General features: G+C 42.7%; 1 protein-coding gene across 1 annotated transcript; it reads right to left on the bottom strand.

Moving 5' to 3' along the window:
- Nucleotides 1–2,129: 2,129 nt before the first annotated feature.
- On the bottom strand, nucleotides 2,130–16,168 carry FAM124A (family with sequence similarity 124A; the record flags this gene model as incomplete). The annotated part of the gene is made up of 2 exons (XM_010161983.1): nucleotides 2,130–2,933; nucleotides 15,429–16,168. Coding segments are annotated over 2 exons (1,544 nt in total), but the record flags the coding sequence as incomplete, so codon positions are not given.
- Between the last annotated feature and the right edge of the window lie 4,974 nt (nucleotides 16,169–21,142).

Raw genomic sequence — 21,142 nt, 5'->3', positions numbered from 1 at the left:
GGACTCTGAAGGAGTACAGCACCGGCAAACCCACACACACCATGACAAATCCTTCATTGGTGCTGTTTCTGGTCCCAGACATTTCTTAAGAGAACAGTTTACCCAGAACTGCAGTAAGCCTAAACAGTTTGGAGGGCAGGAGGAGGCTGATAATCTCCTGTGCTTTTAAGAGCTTGAATAGATTTTCCTATTTATACATTGTTTAGCACAAAAGACAAGGTACATGCTAAGATAACATCTCACAAAGAGGAGACTTGGACCTTTTTCTTTCCCTGTGTGGAGAAAATGTCAGTAAAAGAAAAAAGCCTTGAGGAATAGCACCCTGACTCCTGACTATCCCTCTGGCCTCTTCTGGATTGGGGGTGGAGGTTTAATGGAACCCCCCCCTCCTCCCCTATAAACCTGTACTCCATTTCTCCTAGGCTTTCTTCCAGAATTGCTTGTACAAAGTGTGCATTTACTTAGATGGGCCAGGGAAGCTGTTCCACTTTTTGTAAATATTATTTAGGGTATGTGTGTGCTTTTTGAATATTTTTTTTTCAAAGCAGCATCTCTTCTGAGCAAAACTACTTGGTAATACAGCAAACATTTTTCTCCACAAATTTTATTGCATCCACCACAATGCCATCCTGGTCCCTCTTCAGTGTCTTTACCTGTGTACAGATTACATACAGCACTATACATACACCTTTCAACATGGTCGTTTTCTCACTGGCTGGACCAGAGCTGCAATCAGCATCACTCCTCTGCCAAAATATGTAACTTTTCAGAAAATAGAATCATAGAATGGTTTGGGTTGGAAGGGACCTTAAAGACCATGTAGTTCCAACCCCCTGCCATGGGCAGGGACACCTTCCACTAGACCAGGTTGCTCAAAGCCTCATCCAGCCTGGCCTTGAACATGTATAATGCAATCTGCATATACAACTTAAATCCTGGTGAAGGTACTTAGTTGTCACATTAACAGCTTTTTACTTACTTTTTATTTTTAAATACCAAATGGATTGGAGCAAAAGAGGTTATCAATAATGTGTATTTTAAAAACATAATTTGAAATATCAGGAGAACTTGACTTGTTCTCCCTTTGAAAAGAGGTATTTGAAAAGTAATGTCTTTTACTCAGAAACAAGCATGCTTGTACTGGAAGTATGAAGAGTAAGTTTCTGCATTAATTATTTTTAACAGAAAAATAACAATGCCTTAAAAAATAGGGAGCCGCCATGTAATAGGGACTAGTGGTGTAGCAATATATAAAAACTCTGGGTTATCTTTCTTGTTTTGTGTTCCAAAAAGGTAAGCTCTGTGTTGCCTGAGTTAGAAGTAGTGAACATGGTTTGCTTGGGTTTATGCCTACCCAAGCAAGTCAGACAACAGCCCAGGTGGCTCTCTTCCAGCTGGAAAGGATGGCCTTTTTGAGGTGACAGGCTGAAAATGTTCTGTAAGGTTTCCCCTTTTTGGCACTTTCCATGTCCTGGACTGTCAAAGTAACAGAGACAGTGTAGCTTCCTCTTTTGTTGAGAAGGAGTGAAGCTTCTCCTCACCTCAGCACTGACAACTCTCAGAATTTAGAACAAACCATGTGTGTCCTCACAGGAAAAGCCTTGGCTGACTCTACTGGAGGTGCGTTACTGGGACTTGCTGTGCCTAGAGCTGCTGTTGGAACTTGTGAAAGGGAAAGAAGACCTCTTTCTCCTCCCATCTTTCCTGAGTTAAGGTAATTTCTCAGAAAAGTTAAAGGAGTTGGTGTCACAAATTGCTCTTCAGTTTCTGCCAAAGGAAAATGGATTATTATGTGCCTCTTCTGTCATTTCCTTCATCACCAGCCCAAAGGTCAGTCATAGAAACCATCCAACTTGCACTGCCATGGGCAAGCCTTTGATCATCCTCACCAGCACACACATTCAAGGTGCAAGCTCAGACTGCTCTACGGTATGTAGTCTGGGGACACCCATCTCTCAGGGATCCAAATGCTTTCTTCAAATATTTAGCATGCTCTGCTGCATCACCTTCGCCTCAGCGAGGATCTTTCTGCAAGCCCAAGGTGGGCCCACTGCTGTCATTCACAAGCAGAACACGTCTGCCCTGGAAGGTGTAAGATAGAGAAGCCTCAGGTGTAAGATAGAGAAACCTCAGATGTAAAACTCTTCTTCGTTAGCTGGTGAAGCTGGGCAAGCACCACCACGATTATCTAGATAACAAGGAGCTTCTCTCGAGGACTGTTTGGGCTGCTTGGAGAGAGATGTTGATGTGAACGAGCTGGAAGACCAGTCAGAGAGGGAAGGCAGTGACCTGTCAACTGACTCAAAGGTATTGCACATGGCTGACACAGGCCTTCCACGGGTGGCTGCCTGTTTAGTCTTACTGACAGTTTCCTTCTGGGAGGGAAGAGAGGCTTCTAAGTCATTGCAAAAGCCATTAAGGGCAGAGTATGCAGAGACCACAGACAGGTCTGAGAGGGACAGCTTCAGCCCTGTGTCTACATCAGTCTCCTGGGCACCCTCCAAGTCATCAATGTTAAGCCTGGGACTGCATCTCCATGTTTTTAACCTGGTTGCAGGCGACTCAGTATTTAAAAACTGAAATGGTTCACTGAAATGGAAGGTCTCTGAGGCTGAGGAGGAGTGCACAGTGGGCAAGCAGAACAGAGACTTGCTTCGTTGAAATGACCACGAAATGCTGGAGGCACTGCTGGATCTGCGTGTGAAGTCTCCTCGATCACTGTGTCTCAAGTCCTGCTGAGACAAACCAAGATGATGACCAAGGCCGTTTGCATGAGGTACCTTGTTTTGAACCATTTCTTTTGGCTGCTCAGGGACAGATCGGCGGCTCTGAGGAAGAAAGGCTGGCAGAGTGGTGAAGCGGGAATCTGTTGACACAGATGGATATGGTTGCTTGTTCTGCTTTGCAGACTTCCTACACCAACTGCGTGCTTGCTGCCGGCGGGAGACGGGGAAAAGAAGATCACATTAATACAGAACTGGCAATCTTACAACCATAAGTCTCCATTGCTGAGTTGTTACTGCAAATAATTACGAAGCAGACTTCATTCAGCATGCTTTTCAATAACAAAGAGAAAGCATCCTGCCAAAATCCCAAATATTTACATAAGGAGCCTTGAAGACAACAAGAATAAATGGTAGAGGAGCCCTGCCTTGCGGGCTGAATAACACTAACTTGAAATTCTCACTTACTATTGACTTGTTCAGATTCATTCATATTCTGTCCTCCAACATTACTGCCTTATTGGACAGATAAATAACAAAAATGAAGAAATGGGACATGTACGTTACCAGCATTATTATTTCTCATTTCTTTCTTACTGTGGTGCAAATATTTCTATTTTCCCCTCTGAAACATCAAAAAGCCTTTGGCAAGCAACCTCATTCCTAATCCTGTCCTAATGGGAATTTACTACTTCTTTCAAGTCTTTCACCTTCTCTCTTTCACATTTGGTTAGTTGAACAGTACACCCTAGAACCCACTTGTTCTATTATCTAGCTCCTAATAACTTTAAGGACAGCTTTGGAAACCTAATTTGCTTGTGGACATCTAGGCTGAAGACCTAACCTGATGGTTATGATCTGAATCTGGACCTGAATCTCATCCCTATGGAAAGATTCAGTAGTCTAACTGCCAGTTACTCGAGCATTTGCCCAGGGATAGCAGCTGTGACAAATGGGGAGCCAATGTGCTTCTCAAGAAGCTGCTGGGGACCAGGTGACCTTCCTATGGGATTAGGTGTGTGGGTAACTGAACTGAGTCCCTAGTGCCTGAGCAATCATAAGATTTTTCATCATCCCACTTAGTAAGGCTTTTAGAAATTCACATTTTAAAGGTTTAATTTAAATTCTTCTTACTATAATTTATCACATAATACAAAATCTTAGATTTCTATCCCAAAAGGGACAATGCAAGATCATATCCTTGAGTATAAACATTAATCTCACTATGGGACTTGTCAGTTGGAAACAACAGAGAAGAAAGTACCAGGTATCTTGGTCCCTCTGTGCTACTGAAGTGACAAGGCTGTGACAAACATGATTCTGGGCAGCCTCAAGCGAGTTACAAAAGTATTAATGCACTGTGTATAACACTGCTATTTCCTCATCCAGAATGCTGCACATGACTCAGATCATGCCTATGTGAAAAGAATAATTTAAAAATGAAAAAGATGCAGCCACAAGAAAAAAAAAAAAAGAAAAAAGAAAAAGATCTATCCATTAAAAAATCTGAACCACAAAGTAATAAAAGGCTTCTAATCACAACAGAATTAGAAGAGTCTTCTGGGGTGAGTAATGGATAAAGGTGGAATTTGATCATTTTAACAAAGAGATGACAGAAAGGGATGAGTCCTGGCAACGAAGAAGGTCCTTTGTATCTGCTGGCTGTAAAAGAACTCCATACATTGCTGCTTCTAACATCTTCCTAGTGCACATCGCATTGTCTTAGTGACCCAGATCTGTCATAACCATCTTCTGGGGTTTTTTTTACTGCAGTGATCTTACAGGCAAAAGAGGATTTTCACATCTGCAAAAAATGTTTTGTTCATTCGTGATCATCTAGCCAGAGCTGATTTATAGGACAGCCAAACCCTAGGAGTTCACTTAGGCGTTGTAGATGCATATCTCTCTATATACCAATGTATATATAATGAGGTATGTTAATTCAGAACCTATTTCTGTATAATGTAATAAGCTGTTTTCCTTAATGCCATAAAAATTAAATGAATTAATGGGTAAATTAACCACAGTAGTGTAGCAGTTTCATTAACTGATAAGAAACTGAGTACAAAAAAGTCAAATAAAATAATTGTCAACAAAACATTAACCAGAAATCACTTTGGACCTCTACACACAACATGGTTTAATTTATGCAGTAGGTGAGCTAATTTGTTTAAAAAATTACTCAGCAAGATAAAAGGCTTGTGTCCATGAAGAAAATACCAGCTGTTTCTTAACTGAAGACATTTCTGGATAACCCAGCAATAACACTATGACATGCTGAAAGTACACAACCAAATCACTGCAATCTTTTGATGACTTTTTTTTTCAAGAAACACTCCATTATATTGCTGTTTGCACTAACCAAAGGTACTATTTTTTTTCCGTTCCTCAGTTTGGGTATCAGACACACTACATGAACTCAATCACCATGCCTGTTGAATCAACAGAAGCACCTCCAGGGCATTTCTCCTACCTCTCCAAGAGAAGATGGTGCACTGCCTGACCAGGCTAGATTTTATTCTATATCCTTGTGTCTTCATAGACTTAACTGATAATTCAGCAGATCAAGAATCCAAAGAAACCAAAGATCCAAGCAAGTGCAGTCTTCTTGTTTGTGAAAAGGTAAGGGAGGCCCTTGGACCACAAGCACTGGTAACAACTTGGACAAAACTGTACCTGCAAACACAAGGCTTCTGGGGACAGATCTGACACTTGCACTGGGGAGAGCTCCATGCGCAGTAGGAAAACCTTGCCTCACCTTGTGCCGACCATACCATATGCCTATATATAAAGCAGAGCCACGGGCATCCCAGGTAGGATTTAGTTGTCTAGTTAATGCAGCCAATTGAGTCTGGAGAGGAATTCAGTTTTCCCTAAAGGAAATTCCACTATCTGGTTAGCTGAATTGCTCTCTGGGTCCTTGGGCTGTACTGAGTACAAACCCATCGACTGCAGTGAGAATACAGACTATAGCTCACACAAAAATACCTGCAGTTAGACAACAGTTTTAGGTGCCTACAATCTGGAGCCAAACCAAATCCTGCGGAGATAACTCCCATGTGTTCGTTTTGCTTTGGAGTATAGAGGAGATATTTTACACTCTAGTAAAAGTCTCATGTATTTAAATGACGGTAATAATTTGTTATTCTTACTTACTGACATTACTTTTGACATGTATTCCAAAGAAAAAGTAATTTAATTTGGTCTCTCATCTTACCACTGGTGAGACATTGAGTTGTGCAGTTGTAGGTACCTGCTGTATCCTGCCTGGCCTGCAAGTACAGAAACGGGCCACTCCATATCAGGGATTTCAGTGCTTGGGAATGTTCTTCCACACATTTATTTTATTAATACAGGTAAAGTTTTAAATATTTGGGCAATAAAGCACAGACACAAGAATAGCTGTTTTGAGCTCTTTCTAATATTTACAAACCTTACAGTTTAAGTCAACTTGTGTTAGTTCTGGATTGTAGATATGCAACACAGTGTTTTGACTACAGGTGTAAGCAAATTACCAGTACTCAAAAAGATGCTTACACAAGGCATCGCCAAGGAGGCTGTGGAGTAGAGGGCAATGCCAGGATAAATGGATGAGGTGAAATGAAACACCCCTGCTAGAACCCCCGGGAGCTCTCATGTAGGAACTTTCTAACCAAAATACAGTTTAAAGAGTAGAGACCCAAAGGAAAGGGGAAATGCGCTTCTAGGTGGGAGCATTTGAAACAGGTGACCTGCTCTGTTCAGCTGAACAGCTTTAAGTACCTGACTTAACTGGAACAGACTTAGACTAACAAGAAAAATATACTTTAGGTAAGATTAGTTTTAAGGTTTTGTTATTTTAAACTTTTTTTCCCTAGTTCTTTTAACATTCCTGTGGACAGGTCAGAGCATTTCATTTTATAGATGGTATTTGCTGTTATTCTTGCTACTGGTTCACAGCTCCTGGTCAAGCCCAGTTGGCCTGGCAGGAGATAATGGTGGGTCAGTGAGGAGAAGGGGCAAGCACAGCCTGCCCTTAGGATGGCTGCCTTCAGGGCAGGCCAAGAGCCATCACTAACACATCTTATTTCTGAACGGCACTGCTGATAGGAAGAATTGTTTACCCTGATCCTTTTTTTGTTTGGATGTGTTATGGTTTAGAAGACCTGTTTTCCAATGCTTCTCCTCATGATATGAGCAGAAAGGGGGAATAATAGAGGGAGATTTTTTTAATACTTTCATCTTAAAGCAACATAACCAAAAACTTTCCTGACTGTGAGAATACTGGACTGCAAAACTGTACTACAGGTAGGGTGTCAGAAGCTCCATCTCATGAAATACCAGTGAATACAGATTACAGGCTAATCCCACGCTGTAGAGAACTGGATTATGTGGACTAATAAGACTTTTCTATATCTACATTCTGTAGGTTGCCAGAGATCACAGAGAGGATTCGATGATTTAGCCAGGATTAAAGCTCAGGCAAAACTAGCTCCTAGTCCTGGGCCAAGGGCTGTTGACTGTGCTCCCTCGTAGTACCCCGGCATAGCACAGAGACCTGCATGTCCATGTGATTGCTCCTCTTCGTTTTAACCTTACAGGCCCTGACAGTCCCACAACGTTCAAACTGGATTTCCGTGTGTGACTGTTCTTGGGAGAATCGACAACAAGCAAGCGGGAGGAGCTGATCTGCTGCTGCCCTTTCAGCCATGGGATGCTGAAAACAGTGAGACCTATTTTTGTGCCTTTTGTGCCTTCAGCAGAACAGCCTTCTCCCTCCTCTCTAGTTCTTCCTTTGGCTTTGGAAGCTCTTGCATCTGCTTTAATTTTTCCGAATTCTTTTCTTTTTGAAGTCCTTGTCTTCAGCTTTCTCTCAGCTTGCTTTCTGCACTGCCAGCTACCTGGCTATAGCCCAGCAGAGCCCTGACTGGTACAGCCGTGCTGCACCATCAGGCACAAGCGCGGCAGAGAAGCTGGAGAAGGGGTCAGCCATCTGAAAGGACAAAGACTCGACCCAGACACATTGATTTTGACTGAAATTCCAAATAAAGGGAGAGAGATCTGTCAGACCTCAATTCCAAATAAAGGGAGAGAGATCTGTCAGACCTCGCGATAAGGACACACAACAAACCCAGCCATTGACTAAACTGACTGAGATTAGCTCTCTAACAGAACAGATTTTTCATCTGGCGCTAATCTGCTGCTCATTTATAATCTCTGCACAAATCTTTGTGAAGCCTGGAGGGATTTAGAGTCTTTGTGTATTACAATGGGCTGCAGAAGAATTTCATGACGAATATCCGGGAACACCATAAACAGCTTGGGGCAAACCTTGCAGAAATGCACTTTTGACTTTATTTGGGCTGCCTATACCTGGCACAAAACCCTCCCATGAGTGTTCCTGCAGTCTATTTTAAGTTATCTGCTTTTTAAGAAAGCAGATAGTGATCTCATTACACATTATCTGTATTAAGCACTGCCAGCAAGGATCCACTGAGGTCAGAACCCAGCCAAACAGCCAGCAATGACAATGACATCACCATCTCGAGCCCAGATTTTGCCAGTCTTGCTCAACATGACAGCAACAGTGTTTGTTTAATTGTATTAAAACCAGCAGGATTAATGCAAGAAACCAAAAAAATCAACACAAAATAAAGTGGCAGTGGTCAGTCCTCAGTATGACCACAGTAGGTCTCACTTGAAAAGCAAAATGTATTAAAGAGGGCAGCATATCAAAAAGCAAAATGCACAAATTTGATTTAAAACTGAACATACTTGAAAAGTGGTGTGTACTGTGTATGCAAAACTAGAACAGCTGGTGTCTTGTAACATGAATATATCCACTCTCAAGAGTTCTTGCTGTGCATATAGAGTCATCAGAGATCTTCTATGCCATGAAACAAAACTGCACTACCAGAAAAGGCAGAGAGAAAGTACCTTAGGATAAAGAAAAAACAACTAAAAAATCTCCTCCTATTTCAGTTAGTGACTGATTTACTGTGTCCCACTCAAACCAATTATTAGCAGTAAGAACTGAACACCTAGGGCACTAAAAGGAAGGGAAAAACAGTAGATTTCTAAAAACAGGAGGCTAGTATTAGGTTTACAGATTAATTAAATCATCCTAAGGCACCTCTCTTGACTGAGTCAATTTTTACTCCAAAGTCTGTCCTTTCCACCAGTTTCAACAGAAACTGAAAGTAGTTTTTGTGAAGGTGCCCTGTACGCATCCTTGCTGGTCCTTCATGCTTTTCTTGCCTTTCTTCCTGTGTGTTCAGATCTGCTCTGTCTGCACTGTTAATTCAAGCAAGCTCGAAGCTCTTCTCTCACCTCCATTTTCCTTCTCGCAGACCACACGGTTCTCAGCGAAAGTGCCCTCTCTTTGCCTGTTTTTGTCTTCCCTTTTTACCTTCTCTGCTTCCTGATTTACTTGCTCATCTTCCTCTCTTCTACTTGTATTTAAATGTAGTGATTCAGGACTGCAGTGGTGGGACTGCGCTTCCTTTCCTTTATTTCCCAGAGTCTGTAGTTGGTAACGCTTTGAGTGACAGGCATGAGACGATTTAACTGCATTTATGTCTTCAGGGGTACATTATATCATCCAGTCTGACCTTGCGTTCGTCATTTTACAAATCATTAAGGCATTTCTTTACTGAGCCTGCTGACACTTTAGGCAGATGGAAGCATCTCCGTTTCCAGGAGATTAAATTGTATTTTCAGTTAGGGGCATAAGTCAGATGCCACCTACTTAGTTGTTTTGTCAAGATCATGCAAATACTGGATGACCATCAAGACACCCAAACTGCAAATGAAGGGAAGGAGAAGGAACACTGCTTTGTGTTGAAAAGAGGAATGGGCAGAGCCAGGTGAGGTGTGGAAGGGTTTGGTGGGTCAGCTGAAGTAAATGCAACCGTGACCACATTGATCTGTGTCCTCAACCTCTCAACAGATAGCGAAGTGAACCCTGAGACTCCAAGATTTGCCTTCCCTTGCCCAAGACAAGCTTGAGAGGCAAACCATTCCTGGTGCTGCAGATTTAAATGTTCCTTTTAGTCTCAGTTGGGGCTGGGATAGGAAAAACCTAACCTCAGATCTTTTAACTATTTTGACCTCAGCAGCTCAGCTATACCCACCCTTGCTGCCCAGATATCTACATCAGGGTATTTTCTCCATTGTTGGAGTTCTCTTATCCCAGCTCCTTATAAGAAGGCACTGTCTCTGGTTCCTAAAACACATCGGGTCAATTGCGCATCATGGAAAAAATCTCTCTCCCTGATTTCTGCATTCAGCTATCTTGACTGTGCGGTTTGACTACAACCATACTTTTCATGCAGATACGTACATGTTTTAAATAAGCTGAGGGTTTTAAAGGCTCTTTTGTTCTCGTGGCCCCAGATAAAAAGGATGAAAAGATGAGTTCACGAGTCTCGCAGACACCTGTATATAATATACTGTATAAACAAAGAGGTTTTCAGCTATAAGCTTTTGATTCTTTTTTCTGTATAGCGTATTTGCTGATGTCTGTGTAGGCATGTAACCTTCATGCTGCTTCCCACCTTCAGGCACTTTGCACTGCAAACGCCTAGCACAGAATGCTTTTATGCATGCAGCTGGCAGACATCTGCATCCTCAGACTGACTTCTGGCAACTCCAAGGATGTATTCAGCGGTAACGTTCTGAGCTTGTACAGAAATGACTGCAGCTCACCTCATGAAAACATTAGGGGATGACTACTGCCTGATCATCAATCCAGAGGAGTCATTTTGTATACCAAGCGATGGAGAAATCTCCAAGATCCCACTGAGAGACCCGAGCTTTCTGGTAGCACAGCAGCAAGTTAATCATTCTTAATGGTTGGGTCCACAAGAAATATTTTCTCAGAACCAAAGCTTCAGATAATAAACCACGTTTCCTAAATATGATTATACCACTTCTGAACTCAATATTACAGTTGCCCAGTATAGGTAAGAAGAACATTGGCTGAATAACTTAACAAATCAGCTGAAAAAATCCATCTTACTACAAACTGTGTTCAGTTAACATCTGCACTGTTATTTTAACGATACTCTATAAAGAAACACTAGGTAGAAAATAGCCACCCATAAACAGTATAGGTTCTTTAGCACAATAACTGGCATAGAAACCTTACAATGTCAGATCTGACTACCTTGTTTCAGGCAGGATTGGCACAGACTGGTAACAAACCACACATTTCTTGGGATTTTTATTTGTCTTGCCTTTCTGGCAATGTTGTTTGCTTCTTGGTGCTAAAGACGGTAGATGGGGAGTGATTTCCGCAAAGAATTGGTTATTACAGGGTGAATGAGATGCCCGAACATAGGTGTTTGGTCCATTCTGGTATCTCCTAGGGTGCCTGCCTGGCAGACCCCTCTTGTAAGGCCTGAGTCTAATCTGCCAGGAAACCTCTTCTGGGAGGCTCAAGTACCCTTTGGCATGTAAAAAGGTAGTAGGTCTTATGCTTAAGTGCTGAGGCACAACCTCAGCACTTAATCATTTGTTGCCACCCACCTTCCTCCCAAGTATGCCTGCATGTCCCCTCTCATTAGGAAATTCTGTTAAGCTATTATTTTACCTTTTCTACCCTATCCAAAGACATTCTCGTAATTTGAAGAAGCCATCTCTGCACTTTCTCCTTTCTGTTCACTCTCCCTGCTTCCCAAGCATACATGGACAAACCAGTCCCATCAGTTATTAACCTTTCCTGCTTCCCAACTTGCACTGCCAGGAGTACAAGTTCATTAGCACTTCAGATGTTTCTGTGTGGACTATGCCCAGAGGCAGCCAGGAATTTGGACAAGACCTATAAAAATGGCAGTATATTCAGTATACCAGTGTATGGCATATTCTTAGCTACATTATTTACATATTCTTCCCACCGCTCTGACAAGAGCTCCCTAGAGTAGCGTGGGTGTCTTCCCAGAGGTTGCAAACATGCTCTTTAAGCCTTACTCCTGCTAAACTGAAGCTTACCCTTTGCCTCATCTGCCATATAGCTGCACCCTTGGAACTAACTTGCCAATATGGAAAAGCTACTGTGACAAAATAATTTTGAAGGGCTTCCTAGCAAATGAAGCATGAGTTTCTGTGGTATTAAACAGACTTATCCTGTCCATGAATAACTTTATTTTCTCTTGCACTGACTTTATCTAAGCCCCTTGGTAACTGCATTTGCAAAATGGGTTAAGAACATGGATCAATCTGGCTGGCAAGTATCCCAGTCTGTGTAAGCACACCAAGAAAAACACAGAGGTCACATCTTGTTACTCTAATCATGGAGGTATATTCCAACTTCAATCATTAAACAATGCCTGTGATTTAACAGGGATGTTAATGTACCATTATGTGTATAACTGGTCATTTTAATCTGTACAAAGTTGCAGTATCCGTATGAAGTAAATAAAAATCTGGTGATTATTAAGTACCAACTGATGTGCAGACTGAAAAATGCTAGGAGGTCATTGGATTCATATAAGTGGGAAGAAGTGGGAGTTATTACCAATGCTATGGAATTGATAATATTGTTAATAACAGCACTCCATGGAAGTCAAAAGGTAGTCCTGTTACTTTGAAAGGTAGATACTGTAATTGTTCTGACTCAGCATGAGTTAAAGGAATATAGGGAGCACATGGATGGCAAATCCAGTCTTTCCTATACCCCATGCTCCATCATACAATCCCCTTTCCCTAACTGACCATTCTGTCTTTAATTAGGGTATTAACCTGTTTGCACCTGATGGGTGGCTGTTCTGCAGTTGGTCATCAATATGTACAGTTGTCAACTTAAATCTATTTATCCACACTTTTTTGTTCCTGTGTCAGAAGAGTTAGTGAAACAGCCTTTCCCTGATCCTGCTGCTCACCTTCTGGTATATTTTCCAAGCGCAGTCAGAGCTCCTTCAGACCTTGGCTAAGCTCAGATGACACTACTCTTCCTGTTTCCATTTGTAAGACAGCCTCTCCATTCTGCTGCATGGGGCTAGAGCCCTTCCCTGTACCTGCTCCTCTCTGAAGTCACCTCTCTGGAGCCCAGGGCTGAAATCAGGTGGGGCCCATGGGACCTTGTGCAATGACACAAGCATATCCCACACTCCTTAGAGGATACTAACTCTGGCACACACCAGAGGCTGCACTTCTCATGTCCTTGTTGCACTGGTGGCTTGTACTCATATGAACACAAACAGGTCGTTTTCCCTTCGGTTTACTTACAGAGCTCCACTTCTGATCGTACAGACTTGTACGATCCTGCATACCAGGACCTAGGCTTCATGGCTTTACAATCATGTAAGGTAGATCCAAAGTATCTGTTTGGTCTGGTCTTGGCTGTGATAGAGTTAACTTTCTTCACAGTAGCTAGTATGGGGCTGTGTTTTGGATTTGTGCTGGAAACAGTGGTGATAACATAGGGGTGGTTTAGTTACTGCTGAGCAGTGCTGACACAGAGTCAACGTCTTCTCTGTTCCTCACCCCCCCCCACCAGCGAGTAGGCTGGGGTTACAAGAAGCTGGGAGGGGACACAGCAAGAACAGCAGACCCCAACTGACCAAAGGTATATTCCATAAGATATGACATCATGCACAACATTTACAGCTGGGGAAAGAAGAAAGAATGGGGAGAAGGTTGGGGTTATGGCATTTGTCTTCCAAAGTAACCATTACGCATGATGGACCCCTGCTTTCCTGGAGATGTCTGAACACCTGCCTGCTGATGGGAAGTGGTGGATGAATTCCTTGTTTTGGTTTGCTTGTGTGTGTGGCTTTTTGCTTTTCCTATTAAACTGTCTTTATCTCTACCCATGAGTTACATCCCTTTTACTCTTCTGACTCTCTCCCCCATCCCACATCAGGGGGAGTGAGTGAGTGGCTGTGTGGTGCTTAGTTGCCGGCTTGAGTTAAACCACAACACTGTTTTCCCCCATTTCACATATATTAAACTTCTTCTGCTTCACCATACTTCCAATGTGATAATTTCAATTTCTTTAATTCCCTTTTGCCATTTTGCCCTCCTGTTCAACATCATCAAACAGAACTAATAATTAATTGCACTTGGAGGACACATTTAGGAGGCTTTCACTCTTCTCTTTTGGTGCACACGGCTAAAATCTTATTCTGGTTTTCTTTGTGAGGTTTATGTCAGCCTGCTGTTCAGCACATCTCGCTGTATCTCCGTACTGCCTGGCACCTGTTATTTATGAAAATGTGCTGGTTTGGAATAAAAGCCTTATTTAGAAGCCCTATCAGGGTTTTTTTGGGGGGGTTTTGTTTGGTTGTTTTAGGGTTTTTTTTAATCTTTTTATCATTCCCTTCAATTTACTTGAAACCAGTGCAAAATTCCATAAACCAAAGTTATATCACATAGCAGGAACTTCCTGAAAAAGGGGAAAGGGGATGTAGGTGAGTGTGGTTGCTGTGTAAAAGTTTCGCAGTCTCTTGTAAGCTTAAGTTTACAAGTTATCTCAGGCTAACTGAGAAGATATGCCTACAGTTCAAGCAGTAACCCTGACAAATTGGTGCTATTTGGGCAATGGGCAGGGAAGCTGGATTGCCTCCTGAGCCCTACACGTGTTGTTCAGCTCTGCTATGGGTTGTTTCTGTGGGCAGCATCTGCAAAGTGGCATCGAAAGGTTTCACCACCACCTAGATGTGACTCACCGGAGCACAGATGCCCCCTCTACCTGGATTTTCAGTCCCAGGAGCTACAAATCCAGAGGCACAGTGCTGCAGGGCGGTGCACACCCCTCTCTGCTCTCTGGGAGGCCTGTACAGTGGAAGGATGGCACCCACAATATCTCTTGAACAGACACAATGTCAGACAATTTGACAAACTTATTTAACGCAATTCCCTAAAACAATAGCCAGTCTTCCAAAGGTGAGGGTCGGTGCTCCTTGATGCGGGTGTGAAGCAGCAATAAATACTTTTTGCACATTAGCCTGGCTTAGGATTGCTACAGATACCCCCTCTGCAGGGCGGGCAACTATTAAAGCTTGCTGCTTGTTATCCCCTTTATCTCCCTTGGATGCGATGCAGCGAAGCAGAGCACGCTGATGCATTGCCCAGATACGGTGCCTACGGGTGTCCTAACAAATAAACTCTCTTTCAGGACTTGGTTACGAGCACGTGAGATTAGTTCACAAAGAGAGACTACGGGAATGTGTCTCTTAGGCTGCTCTTCAGGGTGCATTTCTTTTCCTTCACCACCTCTCTCCCCATCCTGATAATCACTGTGCAAAAGAGAGATGCACTGTCACCCTGTGATGCTAGAAAATAATGAGTACCATCAGGAATCCTGCTTGTCTTCCATAAAAATCTCATAACTGAGAGCTATTTTATAAACCCCTGTCAGTTCTGTGCCCATATTTCTTATAAAACTACACCCATCATTCATCATTTCTCCACTCAGGCTCATAATTCCTTTTCTCCTCATTCTTTTAAACAGCTACCTCATCTCATGTCACTCTTTGCATAAACTGAAGTTGACTGATACCTGGACAGTATCATCCACTGCTTTCCTGAATAGTTACACACACAGCAAGGGGTTTCAAGCTGTTTCTCTAGCGGTACTGTCCTGGCACTTTTCCTAGGACAGAGAAAAAAAAAAAAGGAAAGCCTCCTTTTCTGGCTGCCATTGCAGGTTAAGCTTTCCTGCGCAAAACCAATACATGTGCTTCTGTGTTTTTTTTTTTTTTTCCCCCTGTGTACTGAACTTACCTGCAAAAGGATCCTATTTCCATCGTGGTCTTCTGTCTGCCACCTGCCTTCACTGATGGGGCTGCAAGGGTTGGGCATGAGAGGCACGAGCTGCCCCACGTCTTTTACTCTGAACTCCAGCACCGCTGACTCTGTCGGCACTGGCACCTGGCCTTTGGGAAGTTTTTTTAAAGAAAACTGAATGTCTATTTCCATGTTAGAATAGACCGGGAAAACACAAAAGTCTGCTTTTTTCTGACATACTGGTCTTTTCAGTATTAACTCGTACAATTTCAAAATGTCAACAAAGTTTTCACTCCGGCAGTATATGGTGAAGCGGATAATTTCTTTCCCGTAGTGCACTGGGCGAATGGCCCACAGAGGAGTCTCTGGAGCCAAAGTGTAAAAGTCCTGGCTGCACGGCATGTAAGGGAGGAACTTCCCATGCACTCGCTCTGTGTGGTGGTAATGCCAAGGCGGCCGCTGAAAGGTTTCGTGGAGCTGCAGGATCGGTTCCTCTCCATACTCTTCCTGCAGAAACAGAATGATGGCAAGGGCTGGCTGAGAAACACCAGCCTTACCTGGCTTCCTGTGCTTCTTGGGCACTCGTCTTTCGGAGACTCGAAACAGTTGGAGGTCGGGATGGATCCAGGCTAGAAGCTTATCGATGGCTTGCTGAAGAGTGCTGGATTCCCCTGGGTCTGTGATAATATGTACGCTAACAAGGAACGGGTCTTGTATGCCTTCCACGGAAAGTTCACCTGAGAGCATAAAAAGAAAAATATCCTTTAAGATTTATAACCAAGCTATCAGCATTTAGGTGATCCTAAAGGAGAAACAGTTTACTCAGTCACACTAGGCTTTTTTTTTCATCTCTCTTCATCTTATCTACAGTAAACTAAAAATAATGTACAGAGATATAACAAACAAGAAAATAATCAGGAGACAGAGAAGTTTCATCAAGCATACCATGAGAGTTGCTGTTTCTGCTGAGGTAGCATCCAAAAGACATTACCCAACGTGCATTACAGCTGAGAGGTAGGAAAGACAAAAATACTGATGTAGAAGGGGGGCTGAAAGGGACACTAATGATGTGCAGAATGATCAGGGTGGACAGTGTTCATCCCACTTTTTTGTAATATGTGCCAATTGGCTCGGGGCATGGAAATCACACCACTGAACTCCACTTTATCACCTTGACGTTGGAGTTTTCCACCCAGTTAAGAGAGTCCTGTGTGCTGGAGGCAACTGTTTTAATAAGTAAGACAAAGTTTGTAGGGAGAGGTAATATCTTTTATTAGACCAACTGATACAGTTGGGAAAAAAAACAGACAAGCCTTCAGGCACACAAGTCCTTCTTCAGGAAAAGATATTACTTGTCCCTACAAATCCTGCACTGTTTATATCTTCAGACCATCAGGACTATAATACTACTGCTTCAAGGTTTTTATAAGATTGGGAAAGACTGGTAAAAGCAGGAAGCACAAAAAATTACGCTTAGGGGAAAAAGAAACCTCTAACTAGCATTGGGAATGTTCACAGGGGCTCTATCTGTTGTTGTCCCTGAAACCTCTTTGACAGCTCAGAAGCAAAGCAATGACTGGTTGGAGATCAGGGGAGAAATTGTCACTTCGGTTCTGCTGGAGCTGCATTCCAATAAAGATGCATGTGAACGGAGATCCAAGACAGTTTAATAAATTATCCAGGTAATCTGGATATTTTTGCTGAAATGGTTCCCCCAGTGCAGTGTTCTGAAACCACCTCCATGCCTGAGACTCCCAAGCCTGGGCACAAAGCCTAAATGCGTGGAGCCTTAGAAAGGCTTCCCAAGCTTTTCATTGTGCAGACCACATTTAACAGGGGGATTGTCTCTCAGGCTGTTTCCCCTCCTATTGGCAATCAGTACGAACCTCTCTCTCCTCCCTCCTGGCATCGGAATAACATTCCTGTGATACTTCAGCAATTGCTTTAATGGAAAAGCAGTATTATACAAGCAGTGTATTTTAGTTGTTTTTCAATACAGATTAGCTTCAAGACCCAGAGAAAAGCTAGATACAACTGCATAGCTTTCCAGAGATGACGAGTAAACATACCATCAGTCTCAGTTTAGAAGCTGCAGAAAGATACAGTACGCAGAACAAATAGCAAGCATGCATTTTGCATAGGGGAGATAGAGAAAAAAACAAGTAAATAATCAAAAATGCAATTACAGCAGAGTTCTGGTATCTCTGCATGAAATGGGTGATGTGGAGTGACTTTGTCAGATGGTTAATGGAAGAAAAAAATGGAAGCAAAAAAATAAATCTGTGTCAGTATATGGCAAGTGGCTTGGCTGTGGCAGTTGTTACTGGTAGATAATTCTTTAAGATATCCCTATGGATAGTCACAGTGGGAGAAATACAATGGGGATGTGAGGGGAGGTCCTCCCAGGGTCCTTTACATGGGACAGCAGGACAGCAGGAAGGAAAACAAATTGCAGAGGACAGTGATCTAATAAAATCAAAAAGAAAGTAATTGCCATAGCTACATAGTCATTCATTTTCCAAGACTGGAATAGAAGATGTTCAGGTCTTTGCTCCCTCTGTTTCCTTTGTTACACAAATGCTATCAAAGCCTGCAACAAGTGACAGGCTTGATATTTACGCATATAAATGACTGCAGCTCTGAAAGAAGCCTGGGTACAACAATGTGAAGCAAAGAGCCATCGTTCCTGTCGGCTTCTTGCTCCGCATTGAAAAAAAATAAAAATAAAAATCCCTGAGCATGGCTTTTCTGCCCTCCTGTTGCTCAGCATGGTGCATGGACACTGAATGGCTAAAGCATTTTTCAAAAGTGGAGCCCTGTGGGAGCCAACCCCAGCATCAGTATTCTGCAGCCGTCACTGCCTGTGCCCATCAGCACCAGATGCTCGCAGAGCCAGCCTCAGCATACCGCCAAAGCACGGCACAAAGCCATCCTTAGGAGCTAGGGTTATACGTACAGCAGAGCAAAACGTCTTTTTTTTTGAGTTAGAAGCAACTGAAGGGGGAAAAGTAGCAAATCAGTGCAGAAAGAGCTTCAGTAGCTATTTTATGTGAGCAAAGATGCTTTTACTGCAACATTTACACCTTTCATTATGTGGCTTCTGTGCTTATAAAATGGCAGCCTTTTCTGTTTTGGTAAGAAAAAGAGAAACATAAGAAATCAGAAACAGGCAAGGAGCTAAGAGAAACTTCCCCTGAACTGATGATAAGTTGCAAATTGTTTCTGTGTTGCTAACAAGTCTTTTTGCTTCACCTGACAAGGAAGAAGTGGGGGGAACAACACCATTTCTCATGACACAGTTTGGTTTTCCCCTGGGCAAATGGTCACAGGAGCAAATGAAAGCTCTGCATATGTATTAGCCTTCCTGTGTTACTAGTTAATCCCACAGAAAATATCAAAATGCTGAGGCATCTATTTGAAAATAAGCTTCACAGTTCTCACAGCTATTACATTTTTTTCTTTCCTATGACAGGAGGGGATTAGTTCTCTTTGAGTTGGCAAAGCACTAACATTGCTAAGAGGTAATTACTACCAGGATTGAAAGAGTATTTTACAATTCTAAACTTTTTATTCCTCTGTTAGGTAGTATTAACCATCCATGAGAGGTTAAAGCAAACAGTCAGTCCAAACACTGCAGGGCTGTCACACTCGATGTCCCAAAGCTGGGAGCTGAAGGGGACCTGATATTTTATGACTGAGCTTTGGATGGGTCCTTCTCTACATATTATTTTTATTTTGTTGCTGATGCAATATTGCTGAGTGGAGAAAAAAAGAAAGTCCTGCAAAGCAGAACGGGAGTCTTACCCTGGTTTTCTTCCTCCCCTCCTTTACCTACCCAGAAACCAGGATCTTTTAATCAGAAAGATAATCTGACAGAAAGCAGTGGGTGCTGTCATGTCTGTCTGTGCGAACTGCCTCATTTCTGTATGACTTCACTGAAATTCAAGCTGCCTTGTCTTGGGGATAACGGGACAGGTACCTGTCTGTCTGGCCCAGTTACCTATATCCCCTGCTGAGTACATGGAGAGAGGCTGCCGTCTCCGAAAAACCTGCAGAGGATGATCTTGCCTTCCTAATTCCTTTCTTCCCCCTTCACTCTGTAGGGAACAGTGCAGAGGACAATCCTCTTGGCATCCAGAGCCATCCAGCCCTCCCCTGGCCAGAGGTGCCTAGCAGGACAACTATGACAACATTAAATCCCACAAGAGGCAAAATGTCCCTAGAAAAAATGAGCAGAGTTTTCTCCCATGCCACCTGAATAACCTCAGGTTACAGAATTCTCCCTCTTGTATTTGCTTTTTGGCCCCAGCACACCTGGCTCCAGCAGAACAATTACTGGGTTGTCTGGCCATAACCTGGCAGTCTGGTCCCTCTTTTATGCTGTGAGAAGCCCAGGTTGCATTCCCCCTGGAGCTGCCCTGAACGAAGATCTGTCCCTTCTCAGGGAAGTGCTCCAATCACCTTTGTATTTCAAGAGGAGTCACTACCTTCAGCAGACTTGATGACTTCTGACTTCCCAGTCTTTTCCAGTGGAGTTGGCTGGAAATCCACTGACTGGCTAAAACCAGCCCATAGCAGGGCTTAGGAGGGAGATAAATAACTGTCTTACTGAAATGTCTGTCCTAACCCTGTGTTAGTGACTCAAGATATGGTCCTAAAGACCTTTCAGGCTCACGAGGAAATATTTAATGACGAGTTACCTACAGGCTTAGGCAAACCTGGTAAGTATGTGAGCTAGGATGGAGTCTATGGCAAAGAGAGATTTTAGGTATTCTGGATCCCAACCCCAGTTTGTCCATGGGAAAGTGCATTTCCAAACTGTGGTAGATATTTTCAGTTTTCTAGCCACCTGCATATTCAGTTTTCTAGCCAAGAAATTCAGAGGAAGTATTCAACTTATGAGTACCTGACATAAATTGGTTTTTAGCTGACCCGCAATATTGCATTGAGAATCTGAACACCGGAACATGAACCCATTTTCCCGCTGAGGCATGCTGCTTCATGGGAACCAACGCCTGAACCTCTCTTACACCGTACAGACTAGATTCCTTTATCCCTACATCAGGCAGTAAGATTTCACATCTCATTCAGACCAAACTGCATGATGAACTACAGGAGATGTAAATCAGGCAATGAGAGAGGGTCAGAGTGAATGTGCCAAGCTTCTGAACTGCAACTCCTGTCGAGCAGTACTTGTCAGGAAATAATTGCTATCAGGAAGTAAAAAATAATTCAGAACTGAACATTACAGATCAGCATATTTTGTTCATTACTAATAAATCAAAATAATTCATCTGTGGGAAAGTGAAAGAAAAACCCCAAACCTATATAAATAATGACAGAAAAAAACCACGTTAATATTTCCTAATTGAAACTTTCCAGGATTTCTGTTGCACTGAAAATGTCAATATTTCCCTATTTCAATCCCATTCCAAAACACGAAGAACAATCAAAATGGTAGCATTTCTCACTGAACAGGATTTTTTTTTCTGAGTCCGAGGCAAGACTGACTGGTTTAGGTGTATTAATTGAAAGGCTCATGGGCAGACACAGGGTCAGAGGCTATTTTCATAAACAAGGAGCATCACTTTATGGTCAGCTGCAGCAGAAGCAGTTACTGGACACCTCTGGCAGCAGAACCCACTGCTAGATCACGCTTTGATGAATTATGCAGCATCAATAAGCTTTTGAACAAGCAGGATGTGACAGAT

This window comes from Eurypyga helias, unplaced genomic scaffold, assembly GCF_000690775.1.
Source record: "Eurypyga helias isolate BGI_N326 unplaced genomic scaffold, ASM69077v1 scaffold15062, whole genome shotgun sequence".
NCBI classification, from domain to species: Eukaryota; Metazoa; Chordata; class Aves; order Eurypygiformes; family Eurypygidae; genus Eurypyga; species Eurypyga helias.
The sequence above is the reverse complement of the archived record's forward strand: the minus strand, read 5'-3'. Positions and strand labels throughout refer to the sequence as shown.